This window comes from Camelus ferus, chromosome 10 (assembly GCF_009834535.1).
Source record: "Camelus ferus isolate YT-003-E chromosome 10, BCGSAC_Cfer_1.0, whole genome shotgun sequence".
Classification (NCBI taxonomy): Eukaryota; Metazoa; Chordata; class Mammalia; order Artiodactyla; family Camelidae; genus Camelus; species Camelus ferus.
Window position 1 is genome coordinate 66987125 of NC_045705.1, and position 25219 is coordinate 67012343.

At 54.4% G+C, this 25219-nt stretch overlaps 2 protein-coding genes across 2 annotated transcripts; both read left to right on the forward strand.

Annotated features, from left to right (window-relative positions):
- The first annotated feature begins 721 nt into the window (after positions 1-721).
- On the forward strand, positions 722-9659 carry RHOD (ras homolog family member D). The gene is made up of 5 exons (XM_006179475.3): positions 722-926; positions 5307-5394; positions 6230-6339; positions 8356-8490; positions 9051-9659. The coding sequence occupies exons 1-5, from the start codon at positions 795-797 to the stop codon at positions 9216-9218; spliced, it is 633 nt and encodes a 210-aa protein (XP_006179537.2). The 5' UTR covers positions 722-794; the 3' UTR covers positions 9219-9659.
- A 4466-nt stretch (positions 9660-14125) lies between these two features.
- Positions 14126-19586, forward strand: LOC102522539 (phosphatidylethanolamine-binding protein 1). Its single transcript, XM_014554897.2, is given in 3 exon segments — positions 14126-14130; positions 18871-18970; positions 18972-19586. Coding segments are annotated over 3 exon segments (705 nt in total). The 3' UTR covers positions 19572-19586.
- The last annotated feature ends 5633 nt before the right edge of the window (positions 19587-25219 follow it).

The following is a 25219-nucleotide window of genomic DNA, read 5'->3' on the forward strand; positions in this document are numbered from 1 at the left end:
ACGACAGCACCAACCATGTGCCAGACCTTGCTTTAAGCACTTTACAGATGGAAAGTTCCATCACTTTTCCCGGATCATGCCCCAGCCAGAGGAGAGACCCACCTGTAGTGAAACTTCCTGGTGCTGGCTGGGGGAGGGGAAGCCAGGCTGGCAGTGCCTGTGACCAACCTTTAAGGGCATGCCCGGGTCACCCTCTTCCCACCTGCCCCGAAAAACCTGCAGGGAGGCCTGTGGTGTGTTCTGTCTCCAGAGCCCTGGGGGAAATGCACATTCATTCACTCACTCATTCATTCATTCATTCACCAAAAGTCACAGTCTCCTGCTCCGTGCCCCGCCTAGACTGGGCACCAGGGACCCAGTCCCTGTCCCCACCTTGGTAAGCCAAGGCTGACGCCCACCTCCCTTCTCCCGGGGAAGGGGGCCAGGCGCCTCCTCCTTCCCTGTCTGCACCGTCCCCGTCCAGCCACCTGACTTCTGCCCCTCAGACCCAGGTGCGTTCCCGAGGTCGAGGCCGAGTCTGCGTGCCCCGTCCTGCGGCCTGAGCGCCCGCACACAGTAGGGGCGCGGGAAACGCTTCTCCCCGGCCGCCTGGGGCGGGAGGCGCAGGGCCCAGCCCAGCGCCACGCCTCGCGCCGCGCGCCGCCCCGAGCCCCGCCGGCCCCTCACCTGGGCGGCCCGCCGCCGCCGCCGCCGCCGCCGCCGCCGCACTTCCTCCCGCCGCCCCGCCCCTTCCACATTCCTGCCCCGGCGGCCCCGCGGACGGCGCTCTGCGCCCGGCCCTCCGCCGCCCCGCGATGAAGGCGGCCCAGGCGGCGGGCGAGGAGGCGCCGCCCGGCGCGCGGTCGGTGAAGGTGGTCCTGGTGGGCGACGGCGGCTGCGGGAAGACGTCGCTGCTGATGGTCTTCGCCGAGGGCGCCTTCCCCGAGGTGAGTGCCGGCCCCTCCGGGCACAGCGGGGCACGGGTGCATCCTTCCACCCAGGCCGCGCGCCCAGCCTGCCTCCCAGCAGAGCGTGGGGTCCACCGCAGGTCTCCCTCTGCCAGTGAAGGCCTCAATGGTATCCTCTGCAAAGTGGCAAGAATGGCACCTAACTGGGGGAGGTGTCACAGGGAATGACTTAGGTGACGTGGGGACGGGACGTAGCAGGTCCTAAGGGAGCACTTGGTGGCACAGCATGGCTAAGAGGGACTGAGCCTCGGGGGCCAGACCACCTGGCTTCAAATCATGGCTTTGTCACTTATAGCTGTGTGCCCTGGGGCAAGCCCCTGACTCTCTCTGTGCCTGTTTCCTTAACCATGTAATAGGAATAATGATGGTGCCCACCTCCCAGGGTCCCTGTGATGAGTGAGTTCATGCAGGTCAAGGGCTCATCTCTGAGCTGCAACAGGAAGGACTCACTGAAAGGTAGCAAAGGTTTTTTCTTGGGAAACATTTTTCTCACAGCTCTTGCCCCCACAGTGGACATCCTGTGGGCTCTGCCTTGGAGGGCAAGAGCGCAGCAGACTCCTCAGACAGCTGGATTGGCACTCAGCCTCCTCGAACAAACTCTGGGGCCCTCGGTACCTTGCTTAGCCTCTCTGAGACCCTGTTTTGCTCACATGATCTCATGGGGTGGAGAGACCCAAGGATGGTGGTGAGGAAGAATTAAGGGAAGGCTGAGAGACAACCCCGAGAGGTACTTGGCATGTCCTTGACACCTGGGCATGTGGACTGTCAGCGTGCTCACTGACTTTCCAGGCAGACTCACCAGCCCCAGGACAGGGCCTGGACCCACCCACTTTGCCCCTCTTAGCCGAGTTCTCCTGGGAGTCCATGGGTCTGCTTCCAGCATCTCCTCCCCCTCCTGCCTATGCCAGCATCCTCCAAACCCGTGGGGTGTGCAGCGCTAGGGAGTCAATGGGGGAGGCAGGAAAGGCCAGGCCTGGTAAGAGCCTCAGCCTTTCTTTACACTCTGGCAGCATCAAGCTGACTCTTGCTTTGTGGTTCACAGAGCTGACATCACATCCTTTGGTCACACATTTGTTTTTAGTTGGGGGTGGGGGGATGTGTTTCCAGGCTCCCAGATGCTGCCTGTGAGAACCCAACAATTAGGGCCCAGTGTGGGGAGCACCCCAGAGAGGCTGGTCCAGCTAGGGTCCAGAAGAGGAACTGGGAAGTGTTGGGCCCACCACAAGTGTCCTGGACTCTGAGATATTGATGGTGACACCCATCCCAATTTCAGAGAGGTTACAGTGTGGAAATGGGCATCTTACAGTTGATGAAAAATATGTGTTGAAGGACACTCTGGGTGGCCAGGGGAGGGGAAGACGTGCTTGTCACCAGAGGGCTGGACTTGGCCTTCCTAGGCACCTCCCCTGTTTGGGGATCCTGATTCCCTGGTACTTCTCTGCCACCAAGACAAGAGAGTCCTCTTCATCTAAAAGAAACACAAGGTCTGAGAGCTGGAAAGGCTTTCATTTCACGGATGGGAAAACTGAGGCCAGAGAGAAGAGTCTTGTCTCAGGGCACAGAGCCCAGCAGTGGAAGTGCTGGCCTCAAACCCAGGTCTTCCAGCCCCTGCCCAGGACACTCTCTGCAGCCCCCAGTGCTCTGCCTGCCGGACCAGCCTTCTGGCCCTGCTCCTGGACTCCTCCTGACAGTCCTGCAAGCCCAGGGAGCCAGCAGAGAGGAGACCCGGGGTCCCATCTCCCAGGCCCCTCCTGCAGCAGCAAAGAGCAGAGGGAGGCTGGGGTTTGGAGGGGCCTCAGTGAGCCTCATCTTGCTGTGGCCCATCGTCTGGTTCAGGGCAGGGGGAGCACAGTAGAGAGCTCCAGAGCCAGGGGGACTCCAAGCTGGGCACTAACCCCTGCCCAGTCCTGACTGGCACTTGGGGCAACACATATTCCCACAAGACCAGAAGCCTAGGGGCCCCACAGCAGGGCCAGGGTGGGACAGGGCAGGGAGTACCAGCTGACATTCCAGAACCAGCCAAGTCCTTCCTGGTCCCCACAGGGACTCCCAGGGGTGTGCTTCCCCAGGGGAACCCCTGACTCTCCTCTCTTGAGCTGTGTCCCCTGTCCTGCAATAATCCATCCATCTGTCTGTGACCCCATGAAGGCAGACCCAGGCCTGAATCATCTCTGCCTTGGTCTAACTTGGGCCCAACCCTGGCCTTCTGGCAGAGGACAGCTCAACGGATAAGATTAGGCACTTATTGGTCCCATGGGCAGAGATTGACCTTGCCTGGGGGTTCAAAGAACACGTCAGAAGGTGTAGACAGAGTCTCCAGGATGACAGTCCAGGGGAAGATTGTGACAGTTCCAAGCCAGAGGAGCAACCCACCCCACAACCAAGGCGTGGGGGGTCTCCTGCCCACTCCTGCCGCCAGGCACTGGAGTTGGTGACCTCAGGAGAGACAGGTGGCCAGGGGCAGAGCCTGGCCTCTGGGGCCTGAGAGACCATCCTTAGCCTTCTGTCCAGAGCGTTACTTTAGGCAAATCAATTCCCCTCCCTGTATTCCCAGCAGGAAAATTGGGTTACTACTGACTTTCCAAGGTTGCAAGGATCAGAGAGGTGCAGGTAAAGATCCAGGCCCAGCAGATCTCTAGAGAATGTGGGTGATTGTGGCATCTCCATGGGCATTTGTGAAGTTCTGACATGTGTCTCCCAAGAGCTTCCTGGCAGGCTGCCCTGCACCTCACACCAGGAGGGGTCCTGCCGCAGGACCACTCTACTGGTGAGTGGGTGGCCAAGCTGGGAGCTCAGAAGATGTCAGTGTCTCCATAGTGACAGGCTGGGGAGAGGCTGGGGAAGGGCCCCCACCTGGAAGTGTAGGTGGCACTGTCTGGACTCTGCCCCTGGCAACTAGCCTTCTAAGTGGCAGGTATTTATGGCTAGCTTCACCTGCCAGCTGGTCTGCTTACCACACAGTGACACTGCCCTGTCACACAGCGACACTCTTACTTAACCAGTGAGGGCACTGGCCCAAGTCATACAGTTGGTGAGTGCCAGAGCTGGGCCCAAGCCAGGCACATCCGATTCCAAAGCCAGTGCTCCCAGCCACTGTGTCACACTGTCCCCCGCCAGGCAAAGGGCCTGAGGGGAGGGGGCGGGGAGGTGCCCTGGGGAGGAGTGTGGAGCCCTTGTCTGTTAGAAGAGGAAGTGCCAGGTGACTAGAGGTCAGGCGGGTTGAACCCCTACCCCAGGGCCATCCCTGACTTCTCCATCTTGCCCCACTGTCCACTCTCAGACCTGCTGTTCTCCCCACCCTCCCCTGCAGCTTCCCTAGTGCCCTGGGGGACCCCACTGACCCACCACCAAGGGGCTGCCCCTCCCAGTGACCAGAGCCTGATTCAGAGGGCCTGTGGGCGGGCGGGCTGGGAGTCCTGAGTCATGGGCAGGTGGAGGCCCTGTCCCACCCTGAAAGAGCGGAAGACAGGGCCCCCTGGACTGTGGCCCCACCACCCAGCCCTAAGCAAAGGAGCAAGGCCCAGGTATCCAAGATGTAGCCGGTCCAGCATACCTCTTGGTGTGCTGTGGCCAGGTTTTGAAAACCTCACCTGTTGCTCAGACCCTGTCTGTAAAAGCTCCTCCTCTTCACTCCTGCACTTGTGTAAAAGCCGGCCCTGTTTTCATTCATCCAGCCTTTGTGGAGGGGGGCAGCACCAGCTCAGCGGGCCTCTGGCCTGGGTGACCTCTCTGAGGCCAGATGGGGCAGGTAAGAGAGATAGAAATGGGGCATTCTGGTTGGATTGTGAGAAGTTGAGAGGCAAAGGAGGGACTCGAAAAAGCTAGGAGCTCCCCAGGGCAGGCAACGAGTCATTATCACTTGTTCCCCCAGGTCCAGAATCAGACCCAGAGAAGGTGCTCATGAGTGAATGAATGAGGGAGTGAACGAACAAACGTAGGTTAATGTCATTCCAGGGGGAGGGGACATTATGAAGGAAGGCTCAGAAATGGGACAGTCTGGATGGGCACAAAGATAAAAATAACAGTCCTGGCATGTGTCGAGTGCTCGTTTTGTACCAGTGCCTGTGCTGAGCGCTCATTGAATTCTTAGAGCAATGCGCTGCTGAAGGTACTTTAATAGGCTCGCTTTGCAGTCGAGGAGGGGCCCTGGAGGTTCAGTGCCTTGGCCGGGCACACAGCTACCAAGTGGCAGCTCCAGGCCTCAACCCCACCAGCCACCTGCTTCCCAGAAGCTACTACGCTCTGCTGACTCCCAGAGGGGCAGTGCCGCAGGCATTCCTGGGCTCTGGCCTGGGCCCGGGAACCACCCTCCTTCAGAAGCTGTCCTCATGGCCGCCCCCTTGAACCCTTCTTCCTCAGAGCTACACCCCCACAGTGTTTGAGCGGCTCTCCGTTAATCTGCAAATGAAGGGCAAACCTGTGCACCTCCAAATCTGGGACACAGCAGGTGGGTGAGGGCTGGGGAGGGACGGAGTGGGAGGAGGGGCCCCAGACGCCCTGAGCCAAGCCCCACTCCCTTCCTTCTGAACCAGGAGGCCAACTAGTCTCCAAGGGACAGGTGTCAGCCAGGAATAGAGCCGCCAGGAACCTGAACCCTCCTTACTTCTGCCTCTTGTCTGCTGCTTCCTAAGCCCAGAGCAGCCCACCACATCCAGCAGACAAGAGGGGAACAGACCTCTGCTCTCAAGGAGTGGACTGTCTCTGGCCTCTACCTTGGCTTTAGCGTCTATAAGATCTGCCCAACCTTGACACCTGCCCTCCAGCCTCCTGACCTTGCCCACAAGAGGGTTCAGAGTCAAATATACACCAGAACTCAAAGCTAACCTCAGGGAATCCTTGCAACCCCCTTACCTTGGTTGTGCTGTGATATCTTCGCCTGGGTTCTGCTTGCCTCTCTCCTCACCACCCCGCACCTGACCCCACAACCCAAGCCCAGGGCAAAGCAGGCTTCTGAGTGATGGCCTCAGTTCCTCTGGGGGAGGCCCCTGCCTTAGCCCCCATTCATTCCAGAACAGGGCTCTCTCAGCCAGTGGCCTTACCCAGGCCAGGGCTGACACATCCCACAGGCAGGCCAGGGGAACACTGCCCCAAGGGGAACATTCACGTGGAATGGCCCCCTAAGTGCCAAACCTGTGCTGGACCCTGAGGCACAGAACTAGGCCCTGACCCAGTTCACCCCCACTGCCCCCACCCCCAGGTCTTGGGTGAGGTGACATCTGATTTGGGGAGGTGCTGACAGAGAGCAGGAGTCCAGAGGAAGTGACCACCTCCATTCTACCCAGGGCAAGTCGACTATGACCGTCTACGGCCCCTGTTCTACCCTGACGCCAGTGTCCTGCTCCTCTGCTTTGATGTCACCAACCCATACAGCTTTGACAATGTCTCTAACCGGGTAGGTACTGGGCATAGGGGGGAGGGCTGGGTGGCACAGTCCCCATGTTCCACCCTACCCTTGACCTAACAGACCATCAGAGCCCGGCCGGCCCCGGATGACATCAAGTCCAGTGCCTTTGGCATTTATATGGGGAAACTGAGGCCCGGAGCAGCTTACCCAGAGCCCTACAGGGATTTGGTAGCAGGGTCCGTACTGGGCCTCTGACTCCCAGTTCAGTGCTCTCCTTGCCTGCCCCATTCTACAGACTCAATGTTGTGGCTCTTCCTGCTGTAACCCTACCTGAAAATGCTGGGTGATCCAGAGGCCCCTTCATCTCCCCAGCCTGGGTCTGCCCAAGGTCGCATGAACTGTCAGCTTCCAGCAGCTCTCAGCCTCCATCAGTGTGACTGCTATCTCCCAGCGGCCTCCCAGGTTGTCCCCCAGTTATGTCAGAGGTTCCTGAGGCTGCTCACAGGTGTCAGGGATACGGCCCCCTGAGTTCCTCTGCTCCTGCTGACATCCTCAGCACACCCTGTCCCCACTGCTGCCGGGGCCTTTGTGTTCACGTGAATGGCGTGCTCCAGGGTTCCTCAGAGCACAGCCACGACAGCATTAGTAACAGTAACCACAGCAATGATGACAGCATTTATTGAGAACTTAGTGTGCCAGGTACAGTTCTGGGCACTTGTATATATATATACTTACCTAACCTAAAAACACCATGGAGCAGAAAACTGCTATCCCCAAATTGGATGGCTTGCTCCAAGATACACATCTATTAAAGTGGTAACCGTCAGATTTGAACCATGGATCTGCTCCACGCAGTCATTCAGAAGTACTGATGGAGCACATCTACGTGCCAGGCACTGTTCTAGGCACCAGGGACCAGGGGAGACAGTGGTGGTTGGGACTGGGTGCTAGCAGAGGGGGTGATGAGAGGTGAGTGGGCACTGAATCTGTTTGAAAGTCCAAACCATCAGGGTTTACAGATAGATTGGACATGGGTGGGAGAGAGATTTTGATCAGAGCAACTGGAAGGTGAACTTGCCATTTCCCAAGTTGAGAAGGAGTAAGCTAGGGGTGGGAGGTGGGAGAAGGAGGCCTTTGGGCATCCCAGTGGAGGGTCAGGTGGGCAGGCAGATGTCTGAGTCTGCAGTTACTGGGAGGGGGTAGGGCTGGGCAGGGCATGCCCCTTTAGGACTAGGGGTAGGGGAGGGGGCTGTCAGCTGGAGACCTGAGGACAACCAGGAGGGTGGGGTCCTGGGGTGAAGTGCAGACCAGGTTTTGGAGGAGGGAGTGATTGCTGGTGTCAGGGCTCAGGTAGGATGAGGGCTAAGGATTCCCTGTTGGGTTCAGCAAGGTGGAGTCAGGGAGGAGACCCTTTCCAAGGGCAGTCTGTGGAGGGGAGGGTCTGCCAAGGACCCCACAGCAGCCCTATTGGCTCCAGAAGCCAAACGGTTGATGATAATTTTTCATGAACTTGAACAGGCATGCGTTCCTGGAGATACAGTCTGGATTCCAGGCTCCTGGTTATGGTCCAGACTGAAATAACCAGGCCCTGGAGCCTCACACTCCAAAGAGCTGCTGACACAGGACGGGGACACTCCCTCCAACAGGCAAACAGCTGATGCAGCCGTTTTGTGAGCAATTTTCTTTTTAAAGGCTCACATTTCTTTACATATTTTACCCTGTTGGGGAGGCAGTCATGGGACCCCTTACCTTGCAAAGGTAGGATTCTAGAGCAGGTGGGAACAGGGCTCTGGGCCCCACCCCCCTGGGTTCACATCCTGCCACTTCCAGTTATGTGACCAAGGCCAAGTTACAGTCTCTCTGAGCCTCAGTTAGTGTATCTGTACAATGGGATTGATGGTGGAACTTGCTTCAAAGAGACTTGGGGGGCAAATGAGTTCATATGCATAAAGTCTGAGAGCCTGGCCCAGAGTAGGTCTCCCTAAATGCTGGCTGATCTACCGGGGGGCAGCCCATTCTCCCCAAGGCTCACACACACACCCCCTCACTACCTGCTCCCTGCAGTGGTACCCAGAGGTGAATCACTTCTGCAAGGAGGTGCCCATCATCGTTGTGGGCTGCAAGACTGACCTGCGCAAGGACAAGTCGCTGGTGAAGAAGCTGCGGAAAAATAGATTGGAGCCTGTGACCTACCACAGGGTAGGAAACCCAGCCCGGGGGCAGGGGGTACCAGGAGAGGGAACTTCTGTGATACAGGATGTGCTGATCTGGCCCAGCCTCTCAGCAGCGCCAGGCATCTAGCACACGCAGGGTGTGGCTCAGGGTAGGGGTTGTTTTGCTTGCATAGGTAATTCCCAGAATTTCTTGACAGTCGTGGTCAAGAACTACAAGGCTTGGAAATTTCCACCCGAGAAATGGAGAGCAAGTGGGGTGTACATCAAATAGTCCTACCTACCCACTTCAGAGATGGGGAACCTGAGGCCCAGGAAGGACCCCCAGCTCTTCAGCCTGTGGGCCCCTCTCTGCTGCCTGCTGAGTTAGGCTGGGAAGTTAATTAGTTGGTGTCTTGAGAGGCAGAGGCCGAGAACTGAGGCGGGAAACCCAGTGAAGCCATCTGTGTGCCTGGTTAAGCCAGGGGACAGGAGCAGTGGGTACTCCAGACAGTCGCACCTAAGATGGCCAAGAGGGCTGGGGGAGGCTGGGCGTGAGGTCCCCAGCGGCCCCCACCTCACGGCAGCCATGTCCACTCTCCCCATTAGGGCCAGGAGATGGCGCGGGCCGTGGGTGCAGTGGCCTACCTCGAGTGCTCGGCTCTGCTGCAGGAAAACATCCACGGCGTCTTCCAGGAGGCTGCCGAGGTGGCCCTTAGCAGCCGCAGTCGCAACTTCTGGAGGCGGATTACCCGGAGCTTTTGTGTGGTGACCTGATGGCTTAGGGCCCTCCCTCCCCAGCAGTAAGGAAGGAGCTGGGCACTGACTTTCTGCCCAGTTGGCCAGGCTGGACCCAGTCCCCAGGCTGTGACCACCAAATCATACCTCAAACAGATAGGCACCACCAAGGCCGGGTCCCCGACCCAGGGGGTAGGATCCCTGGACCGGAGCGAAACCCCACAAGGCCTGGGGAAGGGGGTTCCCGGGCTCACCAGCCCTGTAGAGGGCTAGTCATAGAGACCCCGGAATCACTCCCAGCTCCCAGCCCCAACCACACATCCTGGAGCGGCCTGGCGCCACCTCGCGGCTGTTTCCGGAGCTGCACCTTCAGGACTCAGCGGTGCTAGGACCCTCCAGCCAGAACTCACACCCCACTCCGTCCCCCTTCACCCTGCCCATCCTAGAGGTAACTGTAACACTAAAATGGCATCCCTTGTCGGCTGTGTCATGCTTCTTGATTCAAAATGCCTTTGCACACATGTTGCATGGTGGATAAGAGCCCACCCCAGTGTAACTACCTGGATCCAAAACCAGCTTTATCATTTGAGGCCCTTGGGCTAGTTACTTGAACCCTCTGGGCCTCTCATCTGTGAGATGGGACCCATCACAGGCCACATCATGGAGCTTCTGGATGAGTAAGGGCGTCATCACCAGACACCTGCAAAGAGCTTTGCAGTGCCTGGCACGCAGTAAATGCTCACAGATGTTCAAGTGTCACTTTATTTATGATAAATACAATAGATGGTATTCTATAGATGTAATTATGTAATATGATCCATAAAATTGTATAGTCCAGGTTCACCAGAGAAATAGAACCAGATGTGGAGAGAGATTTTAAGGAACTGGCTCACGTGATTGTGGGCCTGGCAAGTCCAAAACCTGCACAGCAGGCTGGAGGTTCAGGTCAATGTTGCAGCCTTGAGTCTGAATTCTGCAGGGAAGTAGGCTGGAAATTCAGGCAGGGTTTCTTATTGCTAACTTGGGGCAGAATTCCTTCTTTCTTGGGAACCTTAGTCTTTTCTCTTAAGGCCTTCAACTGATTGGATGAGATCCACCCACACAGAACAGCCACTAACACCCACCCACTCCGTTTCATTAGAAAAAGCTCCAGGGGAGGGACCACTTCCTGCAGGTTAGGACTCCTGGCTCAGGTTACAGAGCTGAACTGAGGCAGATGAAGTTATGTTAGGGACTTGCTCAGAAAACCCCACTTGGATTAGAGGCTCCACTCCAGGGTTTTAGTATAAGCTGCTCAGGGATGGGAAACAACTTTTCCTGGCCTAAATTTCTAGCCTGATTGCTCCTCCCCCAAGCACACCCCATGCCCAGAATGTTCTTCCCTAGTCTCCCCTTCCTGCCCTCCCCCAGTGCAGTGAGCTAAACCCAGCTCAGATGTCTCCTCTGATTTCCCAAAATGTGAGTCCTTGGAACCCTTGATGGTTATTTGGCTATGAAGCTTTTCACACTGACTTCCTGGCTTCCCTGAAGTCATGATTGTTGTTTCCTTCGTCTGTTTGTTCCTAGCCCCTGTCTGGGGATGGGGCTTGGCCTGTTGGGTGTCACAGAGATGCAGAGTCTTCCGTCTCTGGAGTCAGTAGCAGATCTGGGTTTGAATCCTTGTCCTGCCGTTTTCCGTAGCTGTGTGATTTTATGAGAGCTATACTCTTTGAGCCTCAGTATTCCATCTGGCAAGTGGAGATGATCATGCCCATCCTAGGGGGTTGCTGTGAGGATGAAATGATAAGATGCTTGTCGGGTGCCTAACACAGTGCCAGGAATGAAGGAGGTGTGCAGCAAACGTGGAATGAATTACCTGGAGTAGAGCAGGGCTGGATAGTGCATCCTCTATGTGAGGTCAAGATGCTGAACAAGATGTCGGGAGACCTGGGTGCTGGTTCAGGCTCCTTCCCTGAGATAACCAGGGACTCCACCGTCTGTTTCTTCAATAGCCTGGTGTCTAAGGAGCTCTCTGATGTGTCCAACACTATGACAAGAACTAGAGCTATGATACAGGGAACTGTAGGTTTTGTATCATCAAAGCCAGGTCTGTTTGCAGTGCCCTGGGATACACACAAAGGAGGGGTCCTGACCTCAGCATGAGGGGGCAGTTGGGAAGCTCCCAGGAGAGAGAAGTCACTTCCTGAGGAAGGGAGACTGCCTGGTGAGTATGGGGGCATGAGAAGCATTATCATGAGATACACACTACTATATATAAAATAGATAAACAACAAGTTTCTACTGTATAGCCCAGGGAGCTATATTCAATATCTTGTAGTAACCTCTAATGAAATAGAATATGAAATGGAAAACATGTATGTATATGTATAAAATATGATGCTGTGCACCAGAAATTGACACAACATTGTAAATTGACTATGCTTCAACTCAAAAAAGGAAAAAAAAAAAAAAGCTGTGGTGGTGACTTGAATCTGCTGGATACTGTATGATGTTTTGCAAGGCAGTGAGGACAAGAGGGCCAGGCCAAGGATGCTGAGTATTAACGGGAAGGTGAATGGAGTGATGGACTTGGTCCTGAGAGAGTGTCAGTCTTCTCACCTGATAAGCAGGAGGAGTAAATTCTGCCTTGTTGCCTCTTAGCTCTCTGCAGTGTTAAGTATATCAAGAATGAGATAATTAAATAAGAAAATAAATAAGTGTGATGGTCAAATTTAAATGTCAACTTGATCAGGCATTTGGTCAAATGCCAATCTAGATGCTGTGAAGGTATTTTTTTGAAGTGGTTACTTTTAAATTAGCAGACTTTGAGTAAAGCAGATGACCTTGCCTAATGTGTGTGGTCCTCATCCAATCAGCTGAAGGCCTTCAAACACTGGAGTTTCCTGAAGAAGAGGGTCACGTGGCCTGATGTAGGACTGGAATTCGACTCATGCCCTCACTGCACTGATGCTAGGAGGTCAAGGTCAGGGAAGAACTCTCTGTGAGCACAGGGAAGCAGGCTGGGGGTCAGGGAGGTGGAATGTCAACAGGTGTGCAGAGGCTTGGGGAGGGGACTTCCGGGGCCACCTCACAGAGAGGGAAATGGGCACGCGCCTGGTCTGATGGGGACCCTTGAAGAGGAGGGTCCTTGGAGGGGAGCGGTTGAGTCAGGAACACCTCCACCTCCCCCCCCACCCTGGCCCCACCCTTGACTCTGGGGGAGCTCATTACCCTTTGCCGTGGTCCTGTCTCCCCTTGAATTGCCAGCTCCCTGAGAGCACAGACTGGGTTTGTTGGAACCTCTTGTGCCTCAAGCAGTGCCTCCTGTGTAGGAAGCACTGAAGGAATATGTGAGGAGTGGATGGACAAGTGCTGTGAACCAGTGTTCCTCATCCTTCTGCCTGGACTCCCTCAAAAGTCTCCCAGTCTCCAGGCTCTCAGCCTCCTTCATCCTTCTCACCATCAGGAATCTTCCGAAGCACGGATTCAGTCACGTCGCCTTGCGCTTTCTGCAGCCCCTCTGCCCAGAAGAGGCCCACTTCTCTAGCTGGGGACAAGGGCTCTCCCTCATCTGGCTGCAGCCCACCCTTCCCACCTCATGCCCAGGACAACTGATACGCCAGCCACACCCAGGATGGCCATACCAGCCTCGAAGTCTCTTCTCAAGCTGTTTCCCCACCTTGGCCTGCCATTTCTCCCAATCACTGCTTGTTCAAACCCCCCTCCCCTACCCTGCCAGATCCTCCAGGGTCCAGCCCAGACACCGCCTTCTCCGGGAAGCCTGGGGATCTGCCGGCTTCCTCACTCCTACCTCACCACAGGCACCCAAACCTGCCTGCACACCAGAGTGTTTGTCTTTGCGTGGGCCCCTTGGCTAAGGAACTGGGCCTTTGTCGCCATGCTGTGGGAAAGGCCAGGTTGGACTCCTTAAGGTAACATGTCTGGTGGTGGGAGCAGGAGACCAGTAGGGCAGCTGCAGACACCCAGACATGAGAAACAAGCCACCACAAGTCAAGGCCGGGTGACTTCTGGGCTGGGAAGCTGTGGCTGAGGTGAGGTGGACTGCGGGAAGGGCGGGGATGCTGAGACTGAGGGAAGGAGGCGGGCCCCACCCTCGTGCCTGAGAAGACAGCCCCTGAGAGACACCGGCGGGCGAGGCTTTGGGCCCCCAGCCATCCCAGGTGTCACAGGAGGACACGGTGAGTGGCAGCACTTGGAGACGCCCAGCCCGAGGAGCCAGAGTGGTTATTATGGGCTGTCGTTCTCCTCCTCCTCCTCACCCTCCAAGCCCCGCTTTCAATTCCTCACAACTGGCCTGGCTGGGCGGGACCAGAGTGGGAGCCTGGGGAAGGCGCAGCCCTGAGGCCAGCTGGGGCCAAGAGCCACAAACCACAGTGTCTTCATTTCCCCACACTGCCTCCACCCAGCCTTGGGGCTGTCTGCCGGGAAGGCAAGGGGCAGGGGTGGAGACCCCAAGTCATCTCCCCCAGGACAGGCCACTCCCTGGCATCCTCAGGCAGGGAGGGTGGGGCGCACTCTGTGAGTCATGAAGCTTTCCTCTCCCCTCTGCCTGGACGGCACCCTGGGCCCCACATCTGGCTGTGGGGAGGGGACAGTGGCTGGCGAAGCACACACTTCAGGCCACCCTCTTTGCTCTCTCCTGCCTTTTGCTCTTGGGGCCCTTCCTTTGGAGGATGAGAACTCTTGGCTCCCATGAAGTCATCCCGAAGCCACTAGCTAGGGAACCAACAAAGCCTGAAACCAGGCTGAGGGGCAGAGAGATCTAGAACAGGAGAGGGGCTGCATTGCAGGGCTTAACCTCCATGCTAAATGCTCCTGATTGACAGATTAGGTTGTGGAAAGCAGGGGATTTTCCTAGGTTCAAATCCTGATTCTGCAATTTACCAGCCCTATGACCTTGGAGGAGTCACTAGGGCTCTCTTTCCATCAGTTTCCTCATCTGTAAAATGGCGTAAGAGTAGGACCTACCTCCTGGAGTGTTAGACTAAATAAGCTAATGCAACTAGTGCTTATTCACTCACTCAGTGTTAACTACTAACTAGAGTTATTAACTATGAAGTGAGGGTTATTATTTGTTATGTAACATTGTTACAGGGGCTGCACAGCAGAGGCAAGAATGGAAGTGTTGGATGGATGTAGGTCCCCTCTTCCCAATCTGGATCCTCAGAAATAAGGAGCACAGACACTCCTTGTGACAAGGATGGGCAGCCTCAGAGGAGAGCGGACCTAGAGGACAAGGCAGATGGCTGTCTGCAAGGCACGCTGGAGCCTCTGAGGGGAACTGGGAGAATGGGTTGGAGTTGCCTCCAGGGCTTAGGTTTGCTGAGGAGACACCAAGCCTCGTCCAGGACTGAGCGCAGGGTAGACACTCCACGTGTTAGATTAGGAAATACGCATCTGTTGTCTACCATCTGCGGGCTCTGTTCTAGCCACTGCACACCAAGCAGCGGGATGGAGGAGTGAGCAGGATATGGTACTCGCCTTCCAAGCCTCCATCCTCCATCCTCTGTGAGAGCTCCGATGTGGACTAAGGGAACAGTCCGAAGTTCACTAAGCAGCCTGCTCCTGCCATAGAGAGAAACCAGAAAGGAGCTGGGGATTCCAGGGTGGGGATGGGGGCAGGTGGGGAATTCGGGGAGAGGTGTCAATGAACAAAAGACACATAGAGCTTACCCCTCTCACCCACGCATCTGCAGCAGAGGTGCTCTAGGTCTCCTGCTCCTGTCTTCCCTCCAGAGAAGCATCACAGAGTCCTGCTGGCCAGGCACTGTAGGTTACATTCTGCACATCCTACCCCATTCAGTCCTCAGAATCCCTACACTTTATAGCCAAGGAAACAGTTTCAGAAGCTAACGAGTGGGACCAAAAGCAGTGAGCAGCAGAGCTAGGCACTTGGACAGGGGACAGAACAGGACCGGTCTCTCAAGCCCCAGTTTCTGACCTCCTCTGGTGCTGGCCAGGCGGCTGGACCTCAACCAGCAGAGGGCAGCAGGGCCCAAGGAGAGGAGGCTTTCCCCAGCACGGTCGGGTTGGCACGCACCACATGGCAGGCCAGGCTGGAGATCCACCTCATCACTCCTGCCTGGGGCACGACCTGGGGACACACCACTCCCACCAGCCACCACCCACTGAGTTGGGCCCACCTCCAACATTTTACTGAAGGAAAAATAGGCTCAGAAAAATAGGCCAAGTGACTTGACTATTCGGCCAGTCTGAGCAGACCTAGAATGAAAATGACGCTGTCTGTCATGGTCCTAGGGTCAGAATCTAGGGTTCGATTCCCGATCCTGTGCTTCCACGTCCTAAGATTACAGTCAAGTGTGGGGGCTGGAGTGAGATGAAATGGCTCTGCAGAGCGTTTCCCACGGGGCTGGCCTTGTAACCCAGCCTCATTTAATTTGCTCTGTACAACACCTGGGGAGGCAGGTTGGGACTGAGGGTTCTCGGTCCTTGCCCTCCTTTCCTCCGACCCTACCCTAGAATTTGTAACATAGTTCAGGAGATGATCAAAATACTTAAGAATGGCAAGGAATCCCAAGGGAGTGCTGCCAGACAGTAACTTGCTGTGGGCCAGTAACTGGGGGCACACCCTGCCCCTTGTAGCCAAAACTATCCTGGCAGGCTGACAGGAAGAGGGGGCAAGGAAAGGAGGGCATCTGGAGAACCACCCACAAGGGGGGCCCAGAGCCTGGGTCGGGGGCGGGAGGGCGCTGGGAAAAGTTAGCGGAGTTGCGACCTCTCCTCCCAGTGCCCCCACCAGCTGAAGGCACTGAGTCACGTGACAAACGGTGCCTCTACTGCACCAGGAGGTGACAGCCCTCAGGGCCTTCTCTGTCCCAAACCTGCCACTTTCGACACCCTGGGCTCTCCAGCTCTTCTCACTCCCCACCCCCACTCCTCCCTCTCAAAAATACAAAACAAAACAAAAACAGGCCTGATAGAGCGCTTAGTCCTTATCGGTCATGTGCCCCAGGTCCCTCAGCACTGCCAGGATCCCTTCCCCTGGCCCACATTCCAGCCCCACCCCGGGCCCAGGACAACCCTGACCACAGGGTGTAGGGACAGATGAAAATACCCCAGCACTCCAGTGGTGGCCTCTGGTCTCACGTTTGCCACTCTTTCGGCCTGCTTCCTGGCACCTCTTCCCACATGGCCTCTGCTGTTTGCTGTAGCTGTGGCATTTGTTTTGGTTGCCTGTTCATGAATTCAGTAATTTAAAAAACAATTTTTGCAGGGGGAGGCAATTAGGTTTATTTTTTTTTAATGGAGGTACCGGGGAATCCATCCCAGGGTCTCATGCATGCTAAGCATGTGCTGTACCACTGAGCTATACCCTCTCCTGTCATACAATTTTGAATTCTGCTTTTTCCATTGAGCATTTTAGCCTAAGTGATTCCTATATTCCAAAAAACTTGTGCATGTCATTACATTTTTAAAATAATTTCAGATTTAAACAAGAATTACAAAAATAGTACATAGAGTCCCTATATACTTTTCACCTGGCTTCTTCTACTGTTAACATTCATTTATCAAAACTAGGAAATTAACTTTAATGCTATTAATTAAACTCCAGACTTTATTCAAGTTTCAGCAGTTTTTTCATGAATTTTTTTTTCTGTTACAAGATCCAATCCGGGATGCCATGGGCATTTAGGTGAATATCACTCTCAGCAGCTGCATATTATCTTATCTAGTAAATATTCTAAAGTTTTTACAAACCTTCTGGCTGTTGTACATTTATTTGCATTGTTTCTAGTTTTTCTGCAATTCAGAAAGCTTATTCAAAACAACAAATGCTATTTAAACAGTAGCCCTGCTGATCAGCAGCATCCATTAATAACTCAGAGACCCCGGATCACTCCCCACACACCCGTGTGTGCCAATGAGGAAACAGAGGTTAGGAGACCCACCCAAGGTCACACGTTGCTAGCAGGACACAGGCTCAGTCTTCCTGCTCCTAAATCCTGACTGGAGTGACTGTCCTCAAATTGTCCCGTCCCATCCAAACACTAGCAGAGGCTTTTACTCAGAATTGTGGAAGGGAGTCCAGTTACCAGCAAACTAGAGAGAATGGTTTTAGAGAAGGAAAAACTCCTGGAGTTTTCCATGACACTCTTGGTTTCAGAGGTGGTGATTTATTGTCAGATAGAGACTGGGCAAACATGGCTAACTCAGTGGGTGGTGCCTGACTTCCTCTTCTGTTCATTGGTGATAACACCATTTATGTGTGATGTGCCTCCCTCACAGGTTAGAAGGGGTCATGTATGGGAAGACTTAACATAAGACCCTAGCAGATGGGAGCCTAGTGGGTGTTCTAGGGAGGCCTCTCTGTCATTGGTGATGTCCCCACAGCCCAAGAGCCAGCCCAGAGGACAGTTCCATAGAGCTTACAGTAGCTACTGAAGGGCCTTTGGGACTGGGGGGCGTCATTCCTCATCTCTGTTCACTCCAGCCATGCAGGACTGTTTGGGGCTCACATCAAGCACCCCCTTTGGTGGGGCCATTCTCTGCCAGCTCCCTAGTGCTCCCAACAACTCTAACAAGCACCTAAGGGTGCTCTTAACAGAGACGTGGGAAGTGCAAGGCTTCCTGTGATTCAGACCCTAGAAGTCCATGATCTTTACTGCTGTACCACACTTACCCCTTCCCCGCCCCCGCAGCATTCCTGGGGCTCTGGGTCCCACTGAGTGCCCCTCTCAACCTCTTAGCTCCCATGGCCAGGCCAAGTGGTCCCATACCCAACAGAGAAATGGAGGAGGTGGTTGGGGCCAGGGAAGCAGATGTACTACGGAAGAAAAAGAGAGAGGGAAGGAAGGAGAGAGAGAAGGGAGGGAGAGAGAGGAGAGAAAATTAAGTTTTGGAAATAATTTGATTTTTATATTGAACATGAGTCAATGCACGTTACCTCTATGATCTTCCTTCCCAAAACCCATTACACCCATCTAATCATGAGAAAAACATCAGACAGTGGGGGAGGGGTTAGCTCAGTGGTAGAGAGCGTGCTTAGTATGTACAAGATCCTGGGTTCAATCCCCTGTACCTCCATTAAAAAATAAACAAATAAACCTAATTCTCCCTCCCCAAAAAGTTAAAAAAATAAAAATTAAAAGAAAAACATCAGACAACCCCAGTTGACAGATATTCTGTTATCTACCTGACAAGTCCTCCTCAAAACTGTCAAGGTCATCAAAACCAAGGAAAATCTGAGAAACTGTAGCACAGAGGAACCTCAGAAGATATGACAACCAAGTGTGTAGTGTTCTGGGTGGGACCCTGGGACAGAAAAGGACATTAAGTAAAAACTAAGAAAATCAGCTGATAACTAATGTGTTAATATTGGTTCATTACTTGTAACAAAGGTACCAGACAAATCTAAGGTGGTAATAGGGAAAGCTGGGTGCAGGGGTATGTGAAATTCTCTGTACTATATTCACATTTTTTTTTTTATTTTTTGGTGGGGAGATAATTAGGTTTATTTATTTATCCTTAGGGGAGGTATTGGGGATTGAGCCCAGGACCTCATGCATGCTAAGCATGTGCTCTACCACTGAGCTATATATCCTCCCCTCTTCACACTTTCTTTTAAAATCTAAAACTTATAAAATAAAAAAGTTATTTAAAAATTAATCTGGCTGCTGGTTTGCTCCTGCCCTGCCCTCCCTTGGCTTTCCCTGCTCTCCGCGCTGCTCAGCCCCACAGTGCCAGTGGATCTCAGCAAGTGGTCCAGGACCTTGAGCCTGCAGGAAGTGGGTGAGCGGCCCCAGCACCCGCTGCTGGTCAAATACGGCGGGACGGACGGAGGTCGATGAGCTGGGCAAAGTGCTGACACCCACCTAGGTTAAGAACCGGCCCACCAGCATTGCATGGGATGGCCTTGATCCAGATAAACTCTACACCTTGGTCTTGACAGACCTGGATGCCCCCAGCAGGAAGGACCCCAAATACAGGGAGTGGCACCATTTCCTGGTGGTCAGCATGAAGGGCAACGACATCAGCAGTGGCACAGTCTTCTCTGATTATGTGGGCTCTGGGCCTCCGAAGGGCACAGGTCTTCACCGCTACGTCTGGCTGGTTTACGAGCAGAACAGGCCGCTGGAGTGTGACGAGCCCATCCTCAGCAACCGGTCTGGAGACCACCACGGCAAATTCAAGGTGGCGTCTTTCCGCAAAAAGTACGAGCTCGGGGCCCCGGTGGCCGGCACGTGTTACCAGGCGAAATGCGACGATTATGTGCCCAAACTCTATGAGCAGCTGTCTGGGAAGCAGAGGAGGGCTAGGAAATGGGAACCGTCCCCAGAGCTGCCAAGCAGGGTTTCAAGTTTAGTGATGCATGTAGGTTTCTCCCCTTCCCTGTTCCCGAGCTCTGAACAGTCAGATCTAGGCTTAGGGTGACTTTTCCTTCTACCCGTCTTCTGTAATTCTAGAGGGCCACACACTCTGATTTATGTTTAGATCAAATCTGAACTCCATTTGAGGGGATATTTTCGTTCTATGATGGGCTCATCAAAATGTTAATGTAAGAGTAGCAACACAGAATTTAAAGAAGAAAATTCTGGTAGAAAGACCAGGTCTACACCAATAGAGTAAGAGCATCAGAGAATCTTCAAGGGAGGTTGAAAGAAGATTTGTGGTAGCCGGAGCCCAGGATTGTGCATGGTGGCATCTTCTGGCGTGTTTTCACAGCCCTGTCTCTCACCAAGACAACCAGGGGCTGGCATGTTCACTAACCCGCGATGTGGTACATCTCAGGCTGGTTACTGGGTGTCAGTGTCCTGCGCTGGCTGCTTTAAAGAGCAGTACTGGAAAAAGCAATAGAGCTTTCTTTGCTGTTGGAGCCCGGCCACCTAGAGCTGCAAGACTGGGTGAGAGGTTTATCAGAAATCCGAAAGTCTATGCCTGTTAAATTGATCATTCTCCTTTGGTGTAAAAAAAGCCAGCTTGGAGTTGCTGAATGTTGTGTTAACTCTGCTATTTGCTTATAGCTGAATAAAAATAAAAACATTGTGTGGATGAAAAAAAATTAATCCAACTAGTCACCTGGAGAAATCTGCCAGTTGGTTGGATGTCCTATGATCTGTGCCAGGGTGGGACCCCATATCCTCAGCTGAGAGCCTCTACAGACCCTAATCGGCAGGGCCTGAGTCCCCTCCGGTACCTAAACGGCAAAATGGCTCAGGGCAGGTCCCAGAGACTTAGTGACACCCCCTCTGGGTCTCCCTCAGTGCAGACAATATTCATTAAATGCACGTGGGCCATCTAAGGCTTGAACTGGTCCACCTCCAGGCTAGACAGATAAGGTGAGTGCAATTCACACCTACTTGTGAAATTTGAGTTTGGAACTGGAGCAGAGACCCAAGTGAACCAGTGAGACCTCCTGAGGTTTAAACAAACAGAGGCTGGCCGCTGACAATAGAGATGTAAACAGCCCCTGATGGGTTTGCTCACACGTTCTCGCTCTCAGTCTGTCTGCCAAAGCCCGAGTTCCCTTAGCCCAGGAATCCAGGGAAGTCAGTTAACATCAGTCAATTACCCAAACACAGTTTCAAATCACATCTAAGCACTTTGTCCTAATGAGCTCAATTCGGAGCCCCAGAGCACAGTCCCGCCCCCTGGGCTGACAACCTGAGTGATCCTGTTTCTGAGGGCTCAGGACACCAGCCCACCCCTTCCAGGGTCTCCAGGCTTTGGCAAAGCTGCTCCCAGGGCCTCTCCTAGCTCATCGGCCCCTCTTCCCACCCCCTGGCCAGCCTCATCAGCAGAAAGGATTATGCAGGTATTAAAAGCCTGTCAGGGTGGGGCAGAGGGAGGACTAGGGAGGCCAGGGAACCTGCTGGGGCACAAGGCACAGCTGTTCACTGGCCAGAAGGAGCCCGATCCCCTGCACTCACCCAGTCCAAGCCTCTTTGTGCCTCTGGCCAAAACTGTATCTAGTTCAGTCTCACGGGGCAGTGGTTTGTGGTCACCTGTACCTGTACCTGAGGCTGGGCCCAGAATGGGGGATAGTGGTAGAAGTGAGGAAAAATTTTCAGGCTAAGCCAGGCTGGAGAAACCCTGGATAATTTTTGCAGCTGCGAGGACCACAGGTGGGATGGGCCTGCAGACCCTCCTAGATGGAAATACTCAAGCATGCGTTCAGGTTGAAAGCTAGTCAGGGCCAGGGCAGAGACCCTTCACCTAAGGGCAAAGGCCCAATTTGTTCCCCTACCTCAGCCCCCTTCCCCCCACAGCTGCTCCGTCAGCTCCTGCCAAGTACACACCTGACACCCAGGACGTCAAGATCACCCACAGCTGTGGAGCAAGACCCAAGCCAGATCTCTCTTTTGGAGGGAACCCTACCCCCATAGCCATGAATCCCACTTTTTACAAGAGGCTTCTGCTCCAGTCGCATAAACCGCCCGAGCCCTGCAGACAAGCCTCCTTGCCCACCCCACCTTCCTCTCCTCCCTGAAAGCAGCTTCCCTGAACTGCAGGGGGGGTGCTGCTAGGACCCAAGGGAAACTGGGGGCAGTGTGTGCTTGGGTACAGGGCAGCTTCCTCACAGCGGGGCCACCCTCTGCTGCCTGCTCCTTGGCTGTAGCCCCTGCAAACCTCAGTCCATCCGTGCACCATCGCTGCAGGGGTTAAAGAAAAGAAAGGCACCTTAGCCCCCGGCTGGGCTCTCACTCTCTTCCTCACGAGGAAACAGAACTTCAGGTCAACAAACTTGCCTCGTGCCTACCTTGGAGAATCTGAAGATGAAGCTAAGCTTGCACCGTGCAGTTCAAAGTATCTCCAGCACAGCACCCCGTGAGAATCAGCTCGTTCTATCTGTGTATCACCTCAGGACCCTAAGACCCACCACGTCACCCCAGGCTCAGCTAAGCTGCGGAGGCTCAGGGCTTCCTCCCAGGGATTGGTGTCCTCAGACTTGTTACAAGACTGTGAGCGCCCAGGCCTTGGCTGGGTCCCCTGAGAGCACACTGCTGCCTGCCAGTTGCCTGAAACTCGATGTCCTCATGCACAACATTGATCAAAGAGGACAGTGGACATCTGGGTGGTGGGGCATGGGAGCATTTTCCAGTTGATAACTGTAGCCCACATGTGTTAACTGCAACCTGCTGAAACTCTCAAGGAGAGAGGAGGGGACCTGGGGGGTGGGCAGGTGTGACTGTTGGGCCTGGAGGGTGCCAGGTACCTGTAGCCTGGGCTCTGGGTGGATGGGAGCCAGCAGGCAGGGAGGGAGGGGTGGTGAGGATGTGGGAGGCTGGACCTGCTTTTCCAAAGAAGGATTCTGAACACACTGCTTTTCCTACTTTCCAGGTCCTCCTCCACTCCCAGGCTGCTGTCACGCCCTGCCTGGCAGCTGTCACCTCCCTCTGCCACTTGTTGTGGCCTTTTTGGTCTCCTCCACTGCACTGTGGTTCTGTTTGAGAGAAAGAGCAGAGGCTTCCTCACCCTTTGCAAACCTAGTGCTTGCCAGTGCCTGACAGAGACTCCCACGTTGGGTTCCTCAACCGTGTCACGTGACTCATCCCATCCCCCAGCCTGCAGCGGTGCCTGGCACCCCAGGGAAACGTCTGCCTCACCACGTCCCTGCACTCCTGACCACCCATGCCTGCCCATCCTTCAAGTTCACCTTCTTGAGGGAGGGCCTCTGCAGCCGCCTGAGCAGCCACCTGCCCTCCAAGAACTTCATTTTATGTCACTTGTCATTTAACACACATAGCCATCTGTGTGTTAACGGAGCAGGAACACGACCTCACTTGTATGTTTAAATAATCCTTCTGGGGAGGTTGGGAGCCCAGGGCTGGGAATCATGCTATCTGGGTTCAAACCCTAGTTCTGCCTATTCAAGCCGCATGACCTTGGGTAAGACCCTGAACTCCTAGCACTCTTCCCTCAGTCTCTGAAGTGGGGTAATCATTATACCTCCTCACAGAGAGTGTAGGATTAGTGTGTAAAGCTGGCACAGGGTTGGGCCCCCAGTAAAAGTAAGTGGTTCAAAGGGTGTCTCTGGCAGCTGGTGGAGAACCAGCTGGTGGCAGCGGGGCCCCCTGGGAGCAGAGGTTCCAGTGAGATGCTGCTGCCCTCGGGCTTCCTCTCACCTTCCTAATGCCTCTCCCTTAGAACCCAGAAGGCTGCCTCCGGCTGGGCTGGCACCTCTTGAGGTGAAACCTTGGCACAGGAGGTTTTCTTTCCAGATGGCCTTCCTTTGCCACATCTGCAAATTTGAACTCAAAACCCATCATGCCTACAAAGCCTTAGTGAAGGATGTAGCTCAAGTCTGAAGACATTTTCTTTCTGGAACTGACTGCTCTCTTCTGGTGCCCAGCGTCCCTGTCTTAGTTCTCTCAAAGAATCCATAGGACTTTCTCTCCCCTGCCTTCTGCAGCCCTGGACGTGGTGCCCTGCCCATGGCCCCTCGGCAGTCCCTGCCCAGTGGCTCTGCCCAAGGGCGACTAACTCTGACACAGGCAGTCAAAGGGCCAGGGAGCCCATGGCCTCTGGAGGCAGCCCTCCACCAATGACAGATGGCAGCTGGTGGATAAATGACACTTTGAGGACTCTGCTACACTGTCTCCCCCAGACCCCAGCCAAGCTGAGCTCAGTGGCCCACCGCTTTCCTGACCATGTCCCCTCCGCTGGCCTTCCCTCCCCTCCTTGTCTAGTTCCCTGTTCCCTGGGCTGTGCTCCCCAGGACCACTTCCCAGACTACTTACGCTTGAATCTTTGTCTCAGGGTTTGCTTCCCGATGAACTCAAACTAAGACACACTCACTTGTTACATGGAGACCAGGGCCTGTGTTCATCTTTCCGTCCTCAGAACTCGGTATACAGCCTCTGGCACTTAGGAGACTAAGGAGGTGAACCAAACTGCAGTTCTGAATTCTTGTGCAAACTGCACATCTGCAGAGGAATCTGACAGCCTGGAACTAACAGGATTGAACTCTCAGATTGTTAGAGTTCTTAGTTGCAAACAACAGAAACTGACTCCAGCTAAGCAGAGAGGAATTTAAGGAAAGCACATCTGTGTGTAGTGGTGGAGGTGGTGGCAGAGGTGGCTCCCAGAATTGATGGGGGTGGGAGGACCAGGTTTGGGTTGGTGGGAAGCTAAGGGGCTCTGTGGCCCCACTGCCAGTGGCTTAGTAGGAACCGGCTGCCAGGTAGGAATGATCCCCTCACTCCCTAAGGTCTCCTGCTTGGGTGTCAGCATCCTGCAAGAAAGGGTCTGCTGGGTCACACATACATCACAAAACACCTCCAGCTGCACCAGGTGAGGAGAGGAGGGGCTGGCCCCTTCAGCTTCCACAGAGGGAAGATGCCAGTACTCTCCCCCAGGACCACCGGGGTGGGGGATCTCCAAGAAAGACACCGGGTACCTATAGGAACCACCCTTTGAATAGGGTTGGATGGGGACCACCAGTGCAATGTTCATTCACTTTCCTTTTTCCTTTGCCCTTTTTCCAGGGCAAAGCTTAGACTATGTGAGTTACAACACCTCCTCCCTCCATGCCTTCCGCCAAGCACTGGTCTTTCTCTGAGGCATTTTGACTCCTCTCCTCGTTCCTCGGTCACTGTCTCACTCCAGTCTCTGACTGTCCACCCTGCACATTACCATCTCCTACCCCCGGCATCAGGTCTCCAGCAACGGCCCGCCGGGTGCCTAGTACAGTGCCAAAGCTGCTTTTCACAGCTCTTGCCTTGAACATACAATACACTTCTCTCTGGAAACTTCTGTGGCTGTCAGTGACTAACCCATTCCTATCCTGGGCCAAAGTCACCACCAGCTCGTTCTCCCCAGGCCCCCTCCTCTAAATCCACCTCCCACTGGCTGGGTCTGCCTGGCAAAGTGATTCAACATCCCCTTCCTCCCATCCTTTCACCCCATTTGAGTTACTTTTGATAGCTGACAGTTACTTTACAGAGTCCACCTCTTTCCTGGCAAGCCCTCTAGTTTGCTGTATCCTAGCGGCTGCTCACACTATCCTCACAAGCATATAGTGGGGGAGAAAAAATGACTATTTTCAAAGCCTCATTCCGGACACAGTGGAGGGAACACGG

Bases quoted from the DNA above. Each gene is read 5' to 3' on its own strand.
- RHOD (XM_006179475.3), top strand. From the start codon at position 795: ATGAAGGCGGCCCAGGCGGCGGGCGAGGAGGCGCCGCCCGGCGCGCGG. The intron at 6,340-8,355 runs GTAGGTACTGGG...TGCTCCCTGCAG, and splicing joins TTGACAATGTCTCTAACCGG to TGGTACCCAGAGGTGAATCA. The intron at 8,491-9,050 runs GTAGGAAACCCA...TCTCCCCATTAG, and splicing joins AGCCTGTGACCTACCACAGG to GGCCAGGAGATGGCGCGGGC.